Below are 23,792 nucleotides of genomic sequence, written 5' to 3'. Positions count from 1 at the left end.
TATAAGCCATTGGAAAAATATGCTTTTGTGCAATTGTAATGTATTTATTAGAGTGCAGGCTGAAATTGTGTGTAAAAGTAAATACATCACACAGTGTAAGGACGACAACATGTACATTTACCTATAGTCAACAAAAACTAAAGTGAATTTTCTCCATTTTGTGGAAAAAGACAAAAAAAATTCCCAGTTAAATCACAGTGTTCGCAGTAGGTGAAAATAATGGCGTTGAATTGTACTTCCTGAAATGCTTTTTTAAAAGCTTAGTTGACAGGATATCTGGTGTTATGCCTGTCAGGGTGAAAGGTTAGGGGTGAGAGGTTGCGGTGTTGAGTCGGTGTGATTTACGGAGTCGCATTGTGAAAAACATGAAGCTTATGTAGTCATCTCCTCGGGCGAGGACAGTCATTTATGTCAACACATGAATTATAAAGTCAATTCACCTCAGTAGGCAATAAAAAATACAAATCATGGCCTCGGCGGTGACTTTAAATGGTAAAATGTAATAATTAGCCAATTTTTAGTGCGGTGTACGGCTCCTTTGGATGGATAATTTGCAAAAAGAGTAGGGGATTTTTCAAGAGATGTGATTTTTTATTATGTTTTCCTACCAAACTGGTATATCAAACTTCTACATTTTGAGGTAGTAGCCCAGTGAGAGTAGTTCTCTCCATTCTCCAAACCATTTTTGCTGGCCTTTATTGTGATTCTGACTAATAGGGATAATTTTTCCAAATTTTAAAAACATAGTGCCCATAGAGTTGCGGTCTGGTACTCCTTCAAAGGTTCCAAAGAGGAGAAACTTGTCATTATTATTTGAAAATACACAAAGGATTCTTCTCGTAAAAACCATAACTGTTTTGTGAACGAACGTCTCAAGATGACTCACAACTGTAATAGTAGCCGATCATGTGCTTTACTTTCATACCAGCAGTTATTTTCGAGGAGCAGGGGTCAATTATTTCAAATGGTGGATATCTGTTTTTGGACTGCACTTCTCTTTCCATTGGTGCACACAGGAGTGAAAGTCAGGGTCTTATTATCATTATCACAGGGGTTAAAAGGTTGGTGTCTGTGTCTTCTCCAACACAGAATCTACTTAGTGACCCCACGACCCTCCGCCCTCCTTTTCTTTTTCTTTTTCCCCTCCACGCCTCGTTTCTCAGCCAAATGCTTTGGTAGCTTGATAAAGCTCTCTCTCCTCACACTGTCCTCATCTATCTCTGCTTCAGACAACCCCACCCTCCTTTTACACACACTGATAGACACATATTTCACCCTTACACACTCCATCTCTTTCTCTCTCTTCACACACACGTCTTTTTGTTGCTCCACACCATTCTTTCACTCTCTCCATCTTCTTCTTCCTCTCATTCCTTTGTAAATAATTGCCATATGTTCATTTCATGCTCTGTTCCAACCACTCAAACAGGGAATGGTATTTTACATGTAACGTATAAGAAGGCATTGGACATGAACATGTTTTCCTTTTATATTGGTGGAGAAATACAGGTCAGATAAGCTGGATAAGAGTTTTATTGATAAGAATAATGACCTGAATATGAATTCTTTGGCAAAGGTTGTGCATTTTAGAATTATCAGAAATAATTAGGTCACTAAGATTAGGCTTATTTTTTTTTGCCATTTAAAACACAGTAAAAATGCAGCATGGATAAGCTATCGGTTTGTTAATAGGAATATTAAACTATGAATTCAGAAGCAAACGTCTTGCTTTGCCACGTTTTTTGTTCTGCCAGAAAAAATAGGCCACTAACTTATCTTTGCCATATGGAAACAGTAGCGCACTTTTTAATGCCCTGAATGATGATTCAGTCTTCTTATTATAAAGGAACAAAACAGGTTTACACGTTTACCAAAATATATTGAAAATACAAGAGCTGAAAGAATTACTCATTTGAGAAGTCGATTAACGGAAAATTATCGATTGATCATTCAGGGCATATATGAAGCAAATATACAGAACCTTTTTGGACTGTTGGTTTAACAAAACAAGCTTGTTGAAGACATTTTAAAGACTTTAAAGAAAGTTATTAACTGATTCATGAAAAAAAAATAATTTAGATAATCAAAATAATACATAGTTGCAGTCTTAGAAAACATTCTTAGAATAATGTCAATACAGTGGATCCTCCTTAAAGTGTCTTTTTAACTGAACATATCTTTCAGCTTAGCCGAGATGACTGGAAGCCTCTGGGAACCCAAACTTGTTCCACCTTTCACTCCCAGGTCAAAGCGGATTAGGGGATGATAGTGATAACTGGCTTTAGAGAGCTTACAGCACGATAACCTGTAACTGACACACACACACACACACACACACAAAACACGACATGATAACCTATAGGTCATGATCACAGGAAACCAGACAGACTTTCCCATGAAATTGACCTTTGAACCATGAACTGACTGACCTTCAAATTGATGTCTTTGGCTGGTTGATGATGGTTCAGTCAACACAAAAGCATGAATCTGAATGATTTATTTGTGAGTGTGTTCTCATGGCCTCTATTGTCTCTCTGAGATTACTCCGTGTTTTACATATTTTACTCTAACTATATTTATATTTTCTTTTCTTTTCTCCCTGCAGTCGTCTGAACAGAAACAAACTCCAGTTTCTCCCAGAACTTCTCTTCCAGTCCAACCCCAAACTAGGACGACTGTGAGTACACCTTTTTATATTTTCTTCCATCTCTCCATCCAGCGATCTTACTTCCCCCCGAACTCTCCCATCTCTCTCTTCCTCGATCACGATCTCCCCTTTTTCTGTCTCTTTTGATGTGTTACGTGATCCATTTGAAAACACAGCCACGGTGCGATGGCAGAACTTTTATCCGGGTTGAGGGTTCAAGTCCTGCGCCAGGTGACACAGTGCCGCTCTGTGCTCCTGTCGAGAGGTGAAAAAGAGTGTGCGTCAGACGTGTGTGCGTGTGTGTGTGTGTGTGTGTGTACGATTTTAAGAGGTGAAAGTGTGCCTGGAGTGAATGTTTTGCTTGGACCCGTGAGGAATTTTTATTCAGGAATATGGAGTTTTCCCAGAGTATTCAGAGTGTAAGAACAGGTCATACTGATGCAGTGAAGCCTCCCACTTGCCCTCATTCTCCGTCTTTTTCATCTCACATTCCCAGACTCTCTCTCTTTCTCTCTCTCTCTCTCTCTCTCTCTCTCTGTTTCAGTCCCATAGGTGTATCCACCCTCTCTCCCTGTCTTCCTCTCTGCTCTCTCCATCTGCACTCTTTCTTTCCACTTTGCTATTCGTCTTATCCTCAGAGAGTCTCTGTCAGGTTGGGTTGAAGGTTGAAACACTTTCTAAACTTTATAGCTGTTTACATTGGGCTGCCTTCAAGTAAATGTAGAGGTAGACTTTTTGTGCATTTGTATGTGTGTCTCCGGTGAACGCTTGCTTTCTACCGTATGTGTCTGCAATCATTATTGTCTATCGTGTAGGTGTGTGTGTGTGTGCAATATAGTGATTAAAAAAGGGAATACCAGTGTTGTGACATGAAACTTCTCACTTCTCTCATTCTCTTTTATAATGTTTCCATGAAGCAGGAGACCTTAGAAGCTACTGTAACCTTTCTTGAAAAAGTAGGCAGAGGATAAAAAAAGTGGAATATTCCACTAAACATCAAATAGTCAGTACCTATAGACTTGAAAGGTAACTCTCAAAAGGTTTGTACAATAGCCATAGTCAGCTCTGATTCCCAGCAATTCCAATTCCAATAGCAAAATGTCTGTAGAAACAAACTACTCCTGCAGCTCAGTTAACTTCTTTGTTGGGGATCTGTGTGTTCAGTATGTACCAAACAGTCATTGCGTTTTCACACCATGTCAAAATACATAGTTCCACGATGAGCTATCCCCTCCTCATAGCTCCAAAGCTTTGCCAGAAGTAGTGTATTTGTGATTTTATTGGGAAAACAATAATTGTTTGGAACACATGGAACGAACAGATCAGTGGAGAGGTAGATAATGCCGCAGTGAGTGCTCGACTGTGGGCATTTTTTTGACCTGTTGTTTTACAGTGCCTCTGGGTCATTACTGGAATCCACTAATTCACTGCAGAGAATCTAAGATGACTACAGCTGCTGTCCTCTGTGTAGGAGTAAACTACCTCCTTTTAGAACCACTTTGAAAGCCTGCAGATGATGACTCTCTGATAGAAATGATGGATTTTTTGTTGACTTTTCTGTAGCAATAACTCTTTGAGGAATTCCATACAAATGCCACACAATATGTCTCAGTTTGAGGGTTTTTTAGTTTGAAATGTTCCATGAAATGAATCATGCAGTGGCCATCTTGTGCACCTGTTAGATCTATTAAAAGATATGATAGCGCAATTTTGTCATTCAAAGTCATCCCTCACTCGGCATCAGAACTTTTCTTTCGAAAGACAGCAGTGCAGAGTTGCTAGGAACAGCAAAAAAACAACAAAAGCAGTTGTAACAGCAGTGGTTTATGATGAAAACAATAAATTGATTTGTATTTTCTGCAGCGCTTTCTCAATGTGATCTCTTGCGTTGGCAGGAAAGCCACAGAACGATGAAATATTCTCAGTGGGGTGCACACAGAGAAACCTCTATTTAAAACTCTGGACAGACTGATTGTGTGTTTCATATATTTGTGGTGATGTGTGATGTATTACTGAAGACAGCAAACTAGACTGTTATGGCTGAAAGCAAATTGTCATTTACGTCAACTGCGGCTTTCAGGATCACACACAGTCAAAAACCTCATGTGAACATCGGAGGGACACACACAATGACAGATGCAAACACATATAAACACACGCACACACACACACATACACACTGCACGTTAATTTACACGCGCACTCGCTATGTTTGTTTCTTTTTCCGCTTGTTCTTCATGAGTGACAGTCTTATTTCCTCCGCTGACTGCATACTCTTCTATAAAACCCCTAATTGATCTCGAAAGCTCCTATTTATTACTGGTCGATATAGATCCCTATAGAGCTCTCAGACAAGTCAGTAAGAGAGTGGAAAAGGGTGAACGTGTTCCAAACTTAACATTATAAATCTCATGTTCTTTATATCCTTACTTTGCCATCAGCACAATCTAAATTACAGTGTTAAATTACAGTGAGTTTCCTCCTGCTCTTTATTTTTTTCTTTCTTTCCACTTTTCTCATTTTTCTCTTCCATTTTTATGATACTTTTTTATCCCATCCATGCTGCGTTTTTCTGCGAACGAAGGAAGTGGCAGTAATGTAAATAGCAAGGTAAGTAGACGAGAGAGTGTGTAAGAGAGAGAGAGAGAGACAGAAAAAGAAGAAATGGAGGTCGAATGACAAGCGAGAAAGAGCTAGAGGGAGGGAGACTGAAAGGGAGAGTAACAGCAGGAGGGTAAGAAGGAGGAGACAGGGAGGTTTGCTGGTGGCTTTCTGGTTTGGGTTCGTAACCTTCCTCTCTGTCAGCCTTGGTTAGATATTAAATGATGGCAGTGTGATAGGAATTACCTCTTAACCCTCCTATTAAAGCCCTGTGGTCTGAGGTTTGGAGGCGGGAGGAGAGAGAAGGAGCTGGACTAGCATTAAGGGAAAATAGGCATGGGTTGGAGGGTTTTGCTCTCGAGGAGGGTGGGAGGTAAGGGCAAGAGGTATCAGGCTGGATAATAGTTTTTACCAGAGTCTTGGATCCTGCTGAGATGAACGAAGCGTAGGATTCAAAGCTAGGATCGAAGAGGTTAGCGTTGTCTCTTATTGGAAAATGTTGTAATTGAGCAGTAAGTGCGGCTGACAAAGACAGATGAACGATAGGTATTGGGGAGGTCATTCGGAGGGGGGAGTTGGATGGATGAAAGGATGCTGGTGGAGGATGAAGGGAGCGGGTAGATGGATGGAGGGATCAGAGTGTAGGTGCTCAGCAGGGGGGGGGGGGGGGGGGGGTTGAACAAAGATAGGGATGGTGATATAGATGGATAGAGGACTGGAGTCTGTGGGTTTCAGTGTGTGCAGTCTGTGGTTGTTTCCCCCCACTGTTTGCAGAGACTGTGGTCTCACAGCACATGCACCCAGACACACACTTACACACACAAGGCTTGAGTTTTGAGTAGAATACATTTGTTTATAGCACAATGAATTTCTGGTCTGAAAAGCAACATATTGTGATGGCTCGGATGAGAAAAATGCTGCAAGCCATTGGGCGGAGGGCTTTTGTGCATCAGTGCACATTACAGTGTATCAGGGAGGTTTACTTTGCTAAGTGACTTGAAGGCTGTTTGTCTCCTGTCTAATAACACTGACCCAGACTGAGTCTCATCCCGTTATCTTCACATTGTCCTCTGGGAGTGTGTGTGTGTGTGTGTGAGAGTGTGCATGTTTAATATGTGAACGCTTGTGAAAGTGAGCGAGTGTATATTGCATGCAGGGCCCCCAAGTGCACTGTCTGTGCATTTGAACCAACACTGGTTTACTGCCAGTGATACTCATGAAGCAGTATCATTCTCCCCCATTAAAGCAGCTCATGTTACAGTTGATTGGTTCGCATGAGAGGAGAGGAGCGCGTGGAAGATGGAAAATGGGAGTAATGTCAGACACGACAGATATTTCCCCCTTTCCTTCACCACTGCAGCTCCAGTGGGGCCTCAGATGCTGAGCATTACATAATGTAGGAGGTGATTTTGGAACATGTTTCAACATTTATTGACATGGAAATAAATAAAAGCTCCACCTTGCTGTAAAGATGCAGAATCTTATGTTTTACAGATGGGACTGTTGTCGTGTCAGTCAAACGAGAATGCAGATATATGTCATGCAGTCTGTACTTCAAAAACAACTTGCTGATCTCTATTGTTAAAAGCTGTACCATGTAACTTTTAATAGAAAAAACAACACATTCTTCCTCTAATAGATGAAAAGTTCAACACATAATCCATAAAATGCACCTTTTTTCAATTCAGTACAGTCTGAGGTGTTGCTGCTACAGCCTTACTTGGTCCAGTATGACCAGTACTTTAGCTTAGAGTGGCTAATGTTAGCTAATATTGTAGCTAATGTAATTACTCTTCCATACTTCTTCTACTCTTTTACCATCATTTTGTAATTTGCAGTTGCATCAAAATGTACCTGCTTTAATTAAATCACTTTGTTGAGTCAACAGTAGGAAAATACATATTATGGTATTTCATATAAAATTCATGTTTACTGTAAAACAACAAATGCAATATTGCAAAAATCAGTGTCTGCAATAAAAGAGCGAGTGTAAACATTACAAAAAGCTAATAAAAGAACCTGTCACCGAAGTACCGGGTTTTGGTTGATGAGATGCTCTAGTGTAGCGAAGACTACTGTGCGTCTTTTTTAGTTTGTAGCTTTCAGCTTCTTCCTATTCTTTAACACTGCTGCTGTGCTCCCCTGATGCTCTCACAGCACCCCCATAAAATGCATCACAGCAGGGATACCAGCAGCAAAACATTCAGCCTAAAAGGGTTTTTGGAGGCTTAATGGAAAGAGAAGTGAGTTTCTGTCCAGAGGGATGCTGTGAAGGATTTTATCCTATCAAAGTGTCCTTGAGAATGATGCGTAATCCCTACATGTTCACTCACTGTGGGCCAGTCTGGATAACAGCATTAGATAAACACCGAAAAAGTAAAAGTGCAGACTAAAGGCTGGGGGGGAAAAAAAGGGATAATGTTGCTGTGGGGAAGTGAAACTGGGTGAAACAGCAGTAAGAGAAAGATGGATAGATAAGTAGAGGGAGGAAAGTCTAATGGTCAACAAATCCTGACCTGCAAGGTTGCCAGTCTAAATCCCTGGAGTGATGAGTGGATGTTAATGAGACATGCTCTTAAGCACCATTAGATTACCCTTGAGCAAGGCACTTAACCTTCAAATGCTTCAGTGGAGCTCCCAGATGTGAAAATGTGAATGTCCCTGGCTTCTACTGTAAATACAACTTAGCAGGTTAAGTCAGGGGGAAAGAAACTGGATGGAGAGAGAGAGGAATGAGAGAGGGAGGGAAGGCTAAAAGGAGCAGGGGGTCATTTGAGACGTCTTTTCCTCCTAATTAAGTTAATGGAGAAAGACGAGGAGGTTGCCTTTAATCTTGGCTAATTGTCCATTTAGAGGCGACTGCCATAGTTTACCTGCTGGAATGTTACGGTTAGTGTTACAGGAAGTGGGTGTACTCTGTGTGTCCAGTGATTGGCTGCGACAGACCGGGCCTTAATGGCTATTGGTGGGAACGGTCTAAAAGGGCGAAGGGTGAACGTAAACTGCCTGAACTCACATGTTTCTCCTCTTTTTCATCTCTCTGTTGGCTGGTTCACTCATTTACTTTCTTTCCCCTTTTTCTATTTTTTTTTCACATGCACTTTCTCTGTTACACTCACCCACACACAAACAGAAAAGCAGCTTTGATGTTTGTATTGCTGTCAGGATTTGTAAGATTGTTTTCTTGTCACTAGGCTCCAGGCCCTTTGTTTGTTTTTCACGCCACTGGGTACTGGCGAGAAACAAATACATCTCAAACGCACGAACACACACTGAGACACACACACAGAAGCAAACATAAATACATCTCTTTCTCTCACGCCACCTCTCCCGCTGATTTAACACCACAGGCGCTGGATGTAGAATTGCGGGTCTACGTGTGTGGGTCCATTTGTGTGTGTGTGTGTTTGTGTGTGTATGTTTGTGTGTGTTGGTGCATGGCAGACTTTATACGAAACCACACACCCACGACAGAACTTCCTAATAATTAAACATGACTCAGAAGTAGAAACCATGGTATGCAGCTGCACCGCAAGGCTTGTAGGACCTGACACGCAGCTGCACCACAGGGCCCATACTCAGCAGCACACTGTGTGTGCATGTCCAACAGGTTTATCAATCTTACTTACACTCAGTCTCAATGTTATTTGACATGACTGCTTCCTAAAACAGGGGGAAACATGTCAGTTGGTTGAAATTGCAGTGGGTGTCCTGGCATGAAGCTACACCAAGAGGCCCATAGGCTCCAGGATGCAGCTGCACCACCAGGCCCACACTGATATTCACTCAGGGAAGGGAAGACTTTTACAGAGGGAACCTAAAATAAGGCTGATCTTAGCAGCTTGTGTGTGTGTTTCCCACAGCCCAGACGGCAGTGCGATTTTGTCCCGAGACATATTTAGATAAGTACACACTGTAGAGATACTGAGAGTGAGAGAGGAAGAGAGAGATGGAGTGAGAGAGAGAGAAAGAGTGCAAATGATATTGGGATATTTTGAGAGATTTAGAGAGACCAGGAGATGTTTCACTCTAAAAGTTTCATTAAGTCCTTCATACTCTCTTAAAAATTGTCTCTAACATGAAAGAAGATAAAAGAAGATAATGTGACACTCTGTACGTTTACATGCGCTCAAGTACCATGGTTACAATCGTCTGTCTGTAACCTGATTTCTTCAGTATCCTGTAAACAAGAAAGCTCTCTGTAATCAGCGTTGGGGATGACAGAAACCAGATTACTTTAGCTCAATTTCTCCTGCAGACAGTTGATTTTTTGGCTATATAACAGCATGTCTAATCTGCTATTTACATGTGTGCGGACATAGCGATGCATCCTTGTATTTAAAACAAAAGTCCAGCTAAAAGTCTAACATATTCACATGTGAGTAAAAGCTGTGCTCTGACTACAGAGCATGTGCTGTCACTGCATGGCCACTCCAAATGTTCTGACCAAAACACAAAACAAGATTGAGGATACACACACACACACACACACTCTCTTCTCACCTCACTGACCTTATTCTGTTACCAGCGGGAACGCATGAATAACACTGTATTGTTTCTAAGTCTAAACTCTGCCTATTTTGAACAACGTGCTGTTAAAATGACTTTGTTTCTCATGCTTTGAAGGCAGTCCAAGTTTTGTTTTGTGCGCGTGTCCGTATTAATGTGTTTTATCCTGTAGCGGCAAGTGTTTGTGTGTATATTCAGTCTCACACACCAATTCATAAACACTTTGCAAAGCTTGTGAATAAGAACGCCCTGGGTTTGTTTCTCTTGCTGCGAAAGCGGTCGAGAGTCCAAAAGTTATGAAGTTTGTGTGTGGGTTGGTCTTCTTATGTGCATGTGTGAATAAAACAAGCCAGCTTATTTCTTAGCGGGGCAGAATTCACCAGTCAGGCGGTCTTAAAGTTCATGGCAGCAACACCTTTCCCTTTCAGCTGCCGACTTTAGCAGCTAGCCAGCTAGCTGGATTGCCGTAGGGCCAGAACCCATGAAACGATCGTGGGAGACTGGGGGCCTGTGGGTTTTTTTTTTTTTTTTGTCCCATATGGCAAAGAATTTTTATATGTTTGCACTGAAATAGCACAGAGGCTGCATGTGGTAGTAATTTAATCTCACAAATAAAGGTGAGTTAGATGGGGAAAGTAGCCACGGAGCTGCTAGCACACATAGTTAAGTTCTCACTGACTTTCCTCTTGACCTGTTTACTCTAACAATGGCAATGTGTGTAGGCACGTATATGAGTGTATGTCTGTGTGCACATGTGTTTTTAAGAGCGCTGTACATGACTGTGATAGAGGATGTCTTAATGTGTGCAATTAGGGTGTTGTACTGTATACAGTATGTGTATGAATTTATATAGTGCGCGTTTGTGTTTACAGTATATACGTGTGTGTATTCTTATGTATGCTAAATGTGTGTACATATCTTAGTAATTTGTTTGCTGCTTGCGTCTGCATATTTGCTTATATGTTTGTATACGTCTCGCATCTGTTTGCATATGTCTACTTATATACATGTCTTTGGCTTTGCCTGTGTGTGTGTGTGTGTGTGTGTGTGTGTGTGTGTGTGCGTGCGTCTGTACATATATTTAAGAGAGGCAAACTTGATACGGGGCCAAACACACTCACACAGTGTTTGTTTAATCACAATTTAGGTTTACATGAGAACGCTAATCAAAAACAGACTCGGCTCCCTGGAAAGCTGGAGGAGGAGGAGGAGGAGGAGGAGGAGGAGAGGGAACGAGAAAGGTATTGAAGGAGAGGAGGAGATGAATGGGGAGGCATAATATGGAATGGGAGGATGGGAGTGGGAGGAGAGGAGAGAAAAAAAGAAGCCAGGGTGACAGGTGAAGACAGAAGGGAGAGGAAAAGACAGAATCGAATGAGAAATGGGAGATGAAGGGAGGTTGGAGGGGAATATAGGGCAGTAGATACCCCCTGTGAGTAGGATCTTTAAGAGAATAGAAGCTTTTGTTGATTGTTGACCTGCTTCTTTTTTTTCCTTCTTGCAGACCAGACTAATGATCTGGCTCTGATTTGAGATGCTTTACTTTTCCTAAAGGATGTTTAAAAACCTGGCAACTGGCTTCTGGCCTGCTTGCGTGTGTGTATTTGTCTACATATATGTTGACAGGGTGGGTTTCAGTAGTAAAAGCACAATGGAGTAGTATACACACTCTACACTCTATCACTGACAACAGTTTAACAACTAAACAAATGTAATGTCCCCCATAATTACATTCATGTGTATATGATGATAGAAAAGACAGATTCTTTCCTCAACAAAGCTTTCAGTTTCATGTCATTGTTACATTTTTTTTTACAGTAAAACCCCAGACTACTTTTTTCAAATAATCTTTTCAAGACTCACATAGTTTCCTGGACAGCATAGTGAATTGGTGGATATACAGAAAAAAAAAATAATGCAAACATTGAAAGTCAGGGATGTTCCCCAAAGAGGAAAATATAGCAATAAAATACCACCTGACGTTAATTTTTTCCATAAAACCAAACTATCTTATGAACGATATGTTATATTTTTGTCATTAAGATTGTGATTTTAGCTAATATTTTAAAGGTGTCCCTGTTTGATTTAATTCCAAGCTATTTATCATGTTGTACGAGTACCTCGTTATTCATATGGTGGTTATCTGATTTCAAAATGAATCACTTAAAGTGTTGTTGGAGTTGAAATCCAGCCTACCGTCCAACTGTTGCAGTAGAATTATGGTGATGTCATCTGAGGGTGTCTGTGTTCAATCTCCCCCTGAATTCTGGGAAACGGTGTTTCCAGGTTATTTACTGTAAGGTGACATGTGGACGTACAGTGTGTATAAATCATTTTTCCAGCTCAGTGTGAGGTCAGAAAAGTGCTGAAACCCTTCCTGTGTGTATGTGTCTCCACAACAAGATACATTTTTACAGGTCTCCCATGTGGCTCAGAAATATTTAAATGCAACTTTACGCTCTTGGAAAAGTAGTGGGAAATTAAAGAATTGACTGACATGTCCTGAAACAGCCTAGTATCCCCAGGAATTGCTTCCATATTGGACAATGTTGCACTTCACAATTTACGTTCACTACTAACGTTTAATGTCAATGGAGTGGGTAATGTGCCTTTTAAGTAAGGGTGACGTGGATGGACATGAAGTGCTCTTGACTTTAATGCAGGTGACCAGAGTTCACGTTGACTTTTTATTAACCATGACCAGTCTTTCCCTAACATTAACCATACCATAGCTGTCATGCACAGACACTGCAGAAAGCTCTCAGATTTTAAAAATATTGGCACTGGATGTAAACCACAAGTTTTACAGAATCATCCAATATTATTATTTTCTTGTCTGGCGATAGCATTACCTGTAAACTTTTAGTTGTCAAAAAACAACCAGGTTGTGACATTAAAGGAAAGGTTCACAATTTTTCAAGTCTGTCCCAAGACAATGAACATTGAAATATGTTTTTCTTGCTAATCATTCCTACTTTCAATGTAAGTGATTGGGGACAAAATCCACAGCTCTCCTTGTGTGCAAAAAAGTATTTAAAATTTTACGTGAAGCTAATATGAGCATGGTAGATAAATGTAAAAATCTGTTTTTCCACCAAGAAAAAGAAATGACTCTCAACACACTCAGTATTTATATCACTGTCATTCATAATGATTTTGATGAAATAATCAATTTTTAGGTTTCAAAACTTTGACACTGAGCAACACTTTGTGATCTTTTCAGCTCCTTTAACTACAGTCACTGCGCAGTGAGGTGACACAGTAAAGAGGCAGAACTTGATTGGTCCAGTTTGAACTTCAGAACCAGGTTAAAGATCGATTTTTGAGACAGAACCTTTTTCATTTGCCAAATTTTAGGACCAATGATGCTCTAAAATTTGAAACTAAACCTACATAAAATCTTAAAAACTCAAAAATTTCATGTGAATAACTCATTTTTGACAAAAAATGTCAGATAAAACCATCTAAGGTCATGTTTTAACAACTATAGATTTCAGTTATACAGAGGTACATTTAAAATCAGATGTTTCATTATTATAAAAATCTAATTATATTGACCTTTAAGGGTCAATGTAGTGGGACTGCAGATGCATAGAATTTGCTTTAAATTCTTACTTGACTAATCTAATTACTCTTGGTTGTCTGAAATGTTGTGACCATTTCCTGGAAACTGTTTCCTTGAGTGATAAGCCTCTTTAAGTAATCACATATATTGCACACATATTATGTGATTATCTTTATTCAGTGGAATTGTTTCAACTCACGTGTGTGTGCATTTGTGCACAACATCTCGACTTTGTGGGAGGTCTGCATAGCTACTGCTTTCATTGTTGACCATTATTATGGCTACAGACTACATGGTTGGCTGGCTAATGTCACACACACACAGGGGCAGACACATTTAGGTGTCTAGAGAGTCAAAATATCTGTGTTTGGGCCTACGAGTGAATGCGTGCGTGCAAGGGTGTGTGTCAAAAGTTAGACTTGTGATTTATACTGTTTAAGTAAAGTCTGATTGTTACAAATGAACCCAAACTGTTATTATTGCACTGGTGTAATCAAGAGTCATACACACTCACACACATGGAGGGACACACAAACACTCTCTGTGTCTCACACATTCACACACACAGGAACAGAAAGACTACAGATACACAAATTGACTCACACACTCTGGAGAGATACAAACAAGCACAAACTAGTAACGTCGCTCTTTCTCTCTCCTCATCCGTCTTTTTGTCATACAAACGACTTCTCACAAAGGTCGGACTCTCGCAAGTGTTGGAACTGTTTCACAACTGATCTCACAGTTAAGAAAGTAGTCGCTTGAATATTTCCTTTCATCTTGTCCTTAAATGTCTCTTGGTGGAATGTAAATCCCGCTGAAACAATATTAAGACTACATACATTTAAATTAGTGAGTTTTTACACTGTTTGCAGCTCCATGAAGGAACATCAGTATTTCCCCTTTAGCTGGGTGTGAAATCTTCCTGTCCTGATTCATTTGAACACGTTCTCTCACAGCTTTTATTGAGGATATAATCATGCTCAGATGTTGCCTAAAACACAAACCTTTTTGGAAATAAATACTTTCTAAACTGCAGTGTCATGCAGTAAACTGCAAAGAGTGACTGAATCAAAGTTTGTCTGTTTGTCATTACGTTACTATGGTGTAACATGCTGGCAATAAAGACCTTACTCTGGAAGCTGGGAGCGTTTACATCATCCATGTAGCACTGTAGATGAGTCAACTGCAAAAAATAACTAACATAAGCTGTTACATGCAACATTTTAACATCACTAAATCATGTCCATATTGAGGCTGAAACATTAGAATAAACACTGCAAAGAAAAAGCCCACCATCAAGAAGATTGTCAGCTCCTACTGGACTCTAAACTGACTTCAACATTGTGTGCCACCTTGTCGGATTTGGCTGGAAATCTGCTGGATTGCTTTATGGTATAAAAGTAGAAGGGGGTGCTGCTGTTCTTCCAGCGCAAATGGTGCTTACATTTTCAAAAAGTTTCGGATGGCAGCGGCAGATAGCGGAATGAGTAAAAGACGTTTGATAAATCACTTCCAACATGATTATCCTTGCAAGAGAAAACCTTTGACAGAACAGCCAAAGATCCTCTTTGCAAATGTAAGCAGTGGGGGGAAATGGAAAATGTCTTTATTTTAAAGAAACATTTCCATTAACAATACCACAAATGTATGACATAGCCTACCAATTTTCCTGATTTTCATGGTTACTATTCCAAACTGTGGAAATAAATTTGACAGTTATTATATTTACAGTTTGTTTAGGGTATACATTCCAGCTTTTAACCTCATAGAGCGGTGTTGTAATGAATAATGCAGATTACTGTTGCAATACACCATATGCAGCTTCTAGTATTAGATTATATAGAATTTGAATATACAGACAGGTCACAAGTAGAAGGAAAAACATATGTAAAGGAGTAGAGAAACATAACATATTCAGATGTTTCCATACAGGCAACGAGGGATTGCTGACTGGTTTGATAAAATCATGTAACTCATACAGTATGTATATGTATGTATGCTATGGGCTTTGCAACCGACCAATTAAACCTATGGGAGATTTGGGACTATCGTGTTAGACAGCACTCTCCGCTAACGTCGTTAAAAAAGTTCAAAGGCTTGATGAATCTTGGCAAAGGAGCACTGAAGCTGTTCTGAAGGCTTGTGGTGGCCCAACACATTACTAAAACACTTTGTGTTGGTTTTTCCTTTAATTTGTTACCCATCTGTACATAGTTTCATAGTCATTGCAAAAAAGAAACAAATCTCTTGAAAGTGACCGATTCCCCAAAAAGATACACGCATAAGAAACATGCAACAACTATACAAGAGAGTGTAACAAATAACGTATTATCAGCGGATCGCAGAGCCTTTAGAAAGACAGAAAAGAAAGGTGACGGAGATTCGGATATACAAACTGTCGAGCGTGTGATAGAGCCAGGGAGAGACGAAGATAGAGACAAAGTCAGGAACAGTCTGAAGGTGGGACAGGAGAGAGGAGAATGAAGATAGAGGAAATGAAAGACTCAGCAGAAGCAGAAAGAGAGAGAGAGAGAGAGAGAGAGAGAGAGAGAGTCAGCCACATGAATGGGTGAGAGGAGATTTAACCAGGCTTCCTCTAAATACAGAGCACCGCAAAGCCACTTAAAACCTGTAGAGATATATTTATACATCACTCACAAACACGCGCTCGTACACTTGAGGACACACTAACAGTATATGCAGTGTCCCTGTTTGTTTCTCTCTCTTTTTCCCCTCTCTCGCTATCTCACACAGAAAACACACACACACGCAAAGACGCACGCATGCATACACACAAACATGACTTTCAGACATATTCAGATGTTATTATGTAACGGTCGGGGCTCCACCTGTTGAACTTAAACACAGCGCTTTGAACTTTAAAATAGCTCTGCGTTTGTTAGTTTTTCATTTACATTGCAAAAAAACATTTACTTTGTTATTTCAGGCACAAACCTTTCTAGGTCACAGTTGAATCCAGACTCATATCAGTTGTGTTGCATCTGAATAGTTGTTTATAACTGTGTGTGTGTGTGTACCTACCCAAATAAAAGCATACCGCAATGGAAAAAAAAGGCACATTTTTGTTAGGAAACTGAATGAAAAAGATAACTGAGTCGGAGCAAGTGGCGGACAGTTCGTTTTAGGTTGAGAAAGATAATTAAAGATCTAAAAAAAAAAGCCATGACAGTTTGTGTATGTTGTTCAAATCAAGTTACAAACATGAGGGTTTATCTTGTTTGGGTTGAGAATTCTTCTCACGGCTTAAAATGCGCGTGCGGACGTCACTGCGCGCTGTGTATGTATAAGAGATAAAGAGAGAGACATAACGTAGTATTAGCTGTTGTGTTTGTGCTGGCGGCCGCTAAACAAACCGAGCAGGAATGTGCATTTTTGTGTTTAAACAAAGAAATATGAAACCATGGAAACAATCCTCTACCTGCCTCTTTTCTGTTTTGTTCTTTTCTTTTCTTTTCTTTTCTTTCACACAACCTTGACTTTGACAGGTTAAGTAATTTGTCAGCAGGGATGGCTAATGTTATGCAGACATCTGATAACCTGTCAGAGCTGTGTATGTGTGTATGTGTGTGTGTGTGTGTGCTTTATTTATGTATTTGTTCTGCTTTTGCATCCTGAACTGACTGCTGGTATGTTAAAGTGTATAATGGGCATGTTCTAAGTGTCAGTGAGCTGCTCTAACCATCATCAGGAGCCAAACTGCAGCGTGTCTTCCACAGTTGTCAGACGCTTCCTCGCTGCATATAAATAACATCTTTCTATCTTTCTCTGTCTCTTTTTTATCTTTCTCTATGTCTCTCTATCTTCAGGTAGCTGTTCATCTCTGTGAAGAAGCTAAAAACATGACTTGAAAACTCACCGACTCTCAGACTTACAGTAATCAGCACCAGCAGTCACGGAAGTAAAAATGTGTAGTCAAAGAGAGAGATGAAAGAAATCAAACATTTCGAAACAAGAGCCAGAGAAACACGCTGCGCTCAGAGAGACATTGTTCTCCGTAAAATTGTCACCCTGAATTTTGGTCACTTTAACAAGCGCAGCGTCAAGCTTGTGGTATGACCCCACGGCCTTGTGTATGTCTCAGCGTGCCTTTGATAGGTTTCTGTTTCAATTGAAGACAATAGACTGCAGCGGCTTGCCCGCTAATTCGTAGCTTTGTTTTACAAGGCTACCACAGGCTCTCCATATAATCATTGCTGCATATCTACCATAGCTATCCTAGATTATCTGCAGATTACTTCACTTTTGTACCGCCGCTGCAAAATTGCTCCGGTGTTACATAATCTTTTGCGAATAGAGACATTTCTCACAAAACTGATTGCTTTGAGCAGCAGTGAAGTCTCTTAATGTTGCATTCACACAGTGTGAAACTAAAACTCTCCTCTGAAACCTGTGCTCCAAGGCTTTTGCTATAAACAAATCTGTCAGCTTGTTTTTAGCTATAATTATGGCATCTCCCTTGGGGTAATTTGTATAATTTTGGGAATGCTACACCGCTGTGGTGAGATGCATCATGCATCCAAGTTTTGCCAAAATACAGTCACTGGTGTCTAAGATACTGTACATGGTGCAGAGATGAATGAGTAAAACAAAGAACAAATATGTGACAGAAATAAAATCCCATCTGGGAGAGGGTTTTTGACTCCACAGAGGGTTTTATTTTCAGCCCAAAGTCGATTATTCTGTTTATACCAAGACCACATACCAGATTGTTCATTATATTTATGTTCATTATGTTTTGGATTAAATAGAAACCTTATGTTGGCACTAACTTTGTCAAGCTTGAAATACTGTAAATACTTATTTACTGCCCCATTAATTGGTAGAGGCTGTAGCCTAGTAACAGCAAAAATGAAGAGAATCTTTATGCATAATAATTCAGAAAGGTAACGAGGCATCTGTGTTAAAGCTCTGAAATATGGAAATAAGACTCACACATATAAATGAGTAAATAACACAACCCCTGCAGCCAATCAGGATAAGGAGTATTCTGTGTTCTGGCTACAATAATTGGCCTATAGGTAGTCGTAAGAAACAAGAAACAAAATGAGACCAAATCAGTGAGGGAGAGAAAGAAAAACAAATTTCAAGAGCCAGCAGGAGATGATGATGATGGCAGAGGGATGTTTGATGTGTGGAAAAGTTTGTCTGCACCACTGAACATCAATAAACAGCCGGCTGCAGTTACCAACACTGACAAAAGAGAAATAAACTGTGGAGATGTATGCAGAGACACATACTGAGGGAGTGAGAAAGAGGAAAAATGATCACAACAGAAATAAAGAGACGGGGCAAGAAATATGCAAGGAAGGAGGAGAGAGGATGAAATGGAGTGAGACAAAGAAAAGGAGAAGATGAAAGTAAACCCACGTTGTCCAAGCAGCAGGTCAGTGATTGGTGACGTGCATATCTTCAGGGTTTTAGTGAGACACTGCCTTTTTTTTTTTTTTTGGATCATTTGAACTCACGGCACAGTAAGATGCTCAGTACGCTTGAAAGAAAGCAGTTTGTATGACGTGTCGTCCGACCGCGTTTAAAGGCAAAAGTGTTTATAACTTTGCTGAATTGCCATACTTGAAGGCGGGGCGAAAAGCCTACCCTCACAGTCTCCTCCTTGCTCCAGCACACTGTCTCCCCCGATCTCTGTGCCTTTTCTTTGTAGTCCCGATGCAATGAATCATAAAAATTGGGATAAGAGCAAACACTTTTATACAGTCTCTCTTTGAAGGCATTCTTGGTTTTGGTTGTACACGCAAAATGTGACTGAAATACTTGACCAATGAAAAAAAAAAGATCCTGAGGGAAAAGTTAAAACCCTGATTGCTCTCTATCACTGCGTAAAGTCGGCCTGCTTGTCAGAATGTCGGTTTGGTAAAGTTACAAAAATTGTCAGACAGATCTCTGACGTCAGGAAGGAGTAGGGAAAAGGTCCAATAAGATGCCACCTTGTTGATCCAACAAGCAAATTACTTTGAAGCATATTGACCTCAAAACAAGACAGTATCTGCAGTAAGAGCATGCTGTTTTTTTCTTACAACGTGAATCTGTATGAATTTTACAAATTGTGAATTGTGCATCTGTGGAACACAGCTTATTTAGACTCACAGTGGTTACTTGTTGTCCATTTCAAGCTAATTAGAAACACTGGTAATTGTTCGTAAGGCCAAAAAAATTTGCTTTCCTTAGGAGAAATCTCACTGGTGATGTCAGATTTCACCAAACCCCTACCCCAATTACAGTAATCGGGTTAGTAAGCCGACAAAAATCCAGTTTCTGAAGCGAGTGCACAGTAAACACGCTGATAGAAAAAGTTGGACACAGCGAGACGAGAGCGTTGGCTAAAAAGAACCAAATACAGAGAGACAGGCTGACACAAAAAGGGACACAGAAAGAGAGCGTGTAATAGCTAGAAACACACAGACCAGAACAAATAATCATGTTGCTGAGACGGAGAATGTCTGGGAGGGACGCATGCTGTAGTGGGCCATGGAGGAAATGACAGAGCGAGCGAGCAAGACACAGACAACAAGAGAGAGAGGAAGATCAAGTACCAAAGAGAGGGAGAGCAAATAAATGCCAGCACCAGTTAGTATCAGTGAGAGACCAAGCTAAATAAACGGCCTCAGGCGTCAAGTGGTGCCGAGCGCTACTGAAGTCCACACCACCCACTGCTTGGTGGCCACTTTCATGTGGTCACTTAAGAGATGATGTCACTGGCCGCTCCTTGGCTGCGTCTCCGCTGCCCTGCTGCAACTGTTTCAGCTCTTCCAGTTCAGTGCGTGCATTAACGGGCTAATTTACACCAGATTTGTCCAACCAAAGGGATTTAATAGCACTTAAAGGTGGTGTGTGTAATGTTTTAGCACCACTAAGTCATTTGGACAATAAATTTGTGCCATTTACTTACCATAAATAGATATGACCATTACAGGGTAACTGGTAGTCTTCTCTATTTTGTCGTTATGGATTTTCTATTTGTCTCTTTTAGAATTACAAGGTTCATGATTATTTATTCTTTTCTTTCTTATAGATAGTAAAAAGTATCGGTTACACGTCTTCATCAAGATACATGACGTAAGGGTGATAGTAGGCGGGAAATGGCATGAATGAAACCCATTACCACAACTGTTAGTGATCAAACTGTAAGTCATGTCACAGTTTTATGACTCCGTTTGAGAAGCAAAGACAATTTGAAAAAAAAAAAAAAAAAATCTGTCTGTCTGTCTCTGAACAGACAGCTCGTCTGTTCTTTACAAGGTGTTGGACACACTGCCGAGGAGCTGTTGGCTGACGAGAGCATGAACATGTCTACATACACACACACGTACGCACGCACGCACGCACACACACATAAATGCATATAAACACATTTATGCCACCTCTCTGACAAGGTGCTCACTGATCAGCTGTCACGCATATATGTACGTGTGTGTGCGTTGGACAGTGTTTCTTGCACTACAATGCTTTGTGCCAGCCAGAGACAGATCTGACATGTGTGTCAGTTGCTCTGGCAGATTGCACATACATTCATAGTCAGTGAAATCACTCCACAAAGTCGGGTAGCATACTTCAAAAAGTAGACTCATGCCAAAGCTATTAAATAATCCTGTTAAATAAAAATGTCCAACGCTTAAAGCATCAAATAAGAGTTGGAGCAGTCTTGTGTTTTACTATGATTTATTGGGCTACTTATGCACTTAAGATCAGCTATCAACAATTGGGGTTTTGTAGCATTTGATGAAGTATTGTAAATCTTGGGTTTGGTGACCCTCACTTTCTTTTTCACTCCCCCTCTCATTCTTTGCCCTCTCTCTGGCATATTTGGCATTTCTTCCATATTTGCTGTGAGTGAATCAAGTCTGACTCACACAGACATGTGGCTTTCATTAGACCGTCTTTGTAGTGTTATTAAGATGAACGAATGCGCACACACGCACATGCGCACCCAAACACACAAAAAAACATAGATGCAGGAACATATGGGCACAAATCGCCCGGGATCTGCAGCGCATGTGGTCGTATTGTTTTATAAAAGGTGTACAGGCACCGTTGTAGGGAATAAACTTTATGTGTGCGCATTTCTGTGTGTATTATGTCTGTGTGAGGGGTAATTTTCTCTCCAATGAGTAAACAACACAAAAACGGGGTAAACAAATGTAATTGTGCAGCAGTCAGAACTTCCTCTTTAGATTTTCTGTCTCTTCCCCCCTGAAACAGAAGGACATACCTAATGAACACACACAGAGCTCTGAATCAGCCAAAGATTGTGAAGCATATTAGAAACAGTTGATGCCAATCAGCCAGTATATTCAGGACTTTAGTGCTCTGCCTAGAATAACACCATGCTTCATAAGTCATAGTTGAATGCAACAGTTAGAATATGTGACAGGTTCCCAGCTGGATCCAAACAGCTGAATAGCTATGAGTATTACACCATTTGACCACAAAAACCCCTCATGACTGAGTTTAAATTCATTAGTTGAAATGATTTTGAATGTGCCAAAAGCTGATGCTTTAATATTCTCAAGGTGCAGCAATACTATATCACCCCTTTCTTCTGTCTCTGTCTCAAAAAAGACATAAATGCAGTTGAGAAGTCTATTTGCCAGTTGTTTCAGCATTGGAGATGTCCGATTATCCATTTTCTTTCTTGGCACTTTATATTCTTGCTGAAATTTCTCATCTTAAATTGATTTTGCCATTTAAACACCTCCATTTCCATGACAACTGGGCAGACTCTATCTGCTGATGAATATCATATGATCGAAAGCTCAGGAGCAGCGGTTATTAAATAGACTATGAGGTGAGATTGTTTTGTCGACTGCTGTTTTCAAAGTCAAGAATGACCTTTGAAACGCAACATAAAGGCAGAATTAGGTTTGAATAAACTATCTTGTCTAATCCAGTCTCACATCACAGCTTCGTTGACATTGACCTGACCTTGAAAAAGTCAAATCAGAGCAATGCTCAGCACAGTTTGTCATTGTTGTTGGAATTATGGACGCCAACAATCAGACGATCAGAGAAGGACAGAAAATCGAGAGGCGTCGCTGACGTCACAACCTCGCAAACACAAAGGATTGTGGGAAGCAGAGAGGCGGGAGGAATGTAACATCGCTGGCCTCAAGAGACCACAGAGATGCCGCAGATTTGTGTGTGAATGTGTACACGGGTATACATCTGTGTATATCATATTTTGTGTGGCTTTGTGTTGTTTGTGTGTGTGTGTGTGTGCTCGCTTTTGCTCGTATTGAACATTTTATGTGTGTGTCTGATGACATGCAGTAATGTCATGGATGGCGAACATAGCCGTCCTCTGAAGCTGTTCTGATTTTAATTAGCACTGTCTCGTTAACACACACACACACACACACACACTCACACTCCTTCCTGGAACACTGGACCTACCACACACGTATACGGATTATATTTTAAATGACGGGAATAAAGCTTTGAACAGACATACGCATTCACAAACATACACACACACACTCACAGATGCACACTTTGGGGCCCTGATGCCCGCTTCCTTTGAAAACGTTGCCAAGTCTAGAGTGGCAGACATTATATGTGTGTGAGTCTGTGTGTGTGTCAGTGTGTGTACGGTATGTTGTGTGTGTGTGTGTGTGTGTGTGTGTTTGAGTTCTACTCTCATCATCTAAAACATATCAGTGTGTATAATTACAGGCCTCGGGTTGGCCAGAAACATCTTCTGGAGTCAATTGGAGTGTCTAAGTACCCTATTTAGAAGACGCAACAGCGTGTTTCAGCACAGCAGTCATCGACATCATCATCATCAGTAATTTTCTTCATCATGATGATCACATTTGTTTTTTTTTAATTCTTTTTGGTTGTGTTTTTGTCTTAAGATAAGAAATGATTATTAGCTGCTGATGCTAACTCCTCAGCTAGTTTAAACTGATGTTAAATATCATAAACTGTATATATGATAAATTAGCACTGAGGTTTAACCAATAAGAGAGTTATAAAATTAAAATTTGGACTTAAATATGCAGTGTGGAGTGTTTTATTGATTTTGGTCCTAATATGTGCCATATATACTGTATATCAGGTCAAGATGAGCTGAAGTAGACGTTCAGTTTCAGGTCATTTGATATAGAGATGGGTGTTTGGCCAGACATCATTTGTTTTATGCAGATGATTCTTAGTTTCAGTAAGACAGAAGAAGAAAAGAACGAAGATTTAGGTTTATTAGAGTCCTTTTAAACTGTCTGCAACCTTCCTCTTTTCCATTTACATTTCGGGTTGAGTGGAAGTTTGTCTGTGCGTGCTGACAAACTTAATTTACAGGGGAATGTTTTTGTGTGCGAGTGTAGAAGAAAGCCAAAAATGAGAGCACCAGACAATGAGAGACAAGGGAAGAAAGAAGACAGAAAGATAAACGGCAGAATGCAAGGGAGGAAAAAAGAGAAACGAGAGTGAAAAGGT

At 40.3% G+C, this 23,792-nt stretch overlaps 1 protein-coding gene across 1 annotated transcript in view; it reads left to right on the top strand.

Annotated features, from left to right (window-relative positions):
• slit3 (slit homolog 3 (Drosophila)) overlaps positions 1-23,792 on the top strand; it is a 261,998-nt gene that overhangs the window by 25,745 nt on the left and 212,461 nt on the right. The window contains exon 4 of the mRNA XM_042418724.1: positions 2,606-2,677. Within this exon, the coding sequence (XP_042274658.1) occupies positions 2,606-2,677 (72 nt within the window). The remainder of the gene's footprint in view (positions 1-2,605; positions 2,678-23,792) is intronic.

This window comes from Thunnus maccoyii, chromosome 8 (genome assembly GCF_910596095.1).
Source record: "Thunnus maccoyii chromosome 8, fThuMac1.1, whole genome shotgun sequence".
Lineage (NCBI taxonomy): Eukaryota > Metazoa > Chordata > Actinopteri > Scombriformes > Scombridae > Thunnus > Thunnus maccoyii.
The sequence above is the reverse complement of the archived record's forward strand: the minus strand, read 5'-3'. Positions and strand labels throughout refer to the sequence as shown.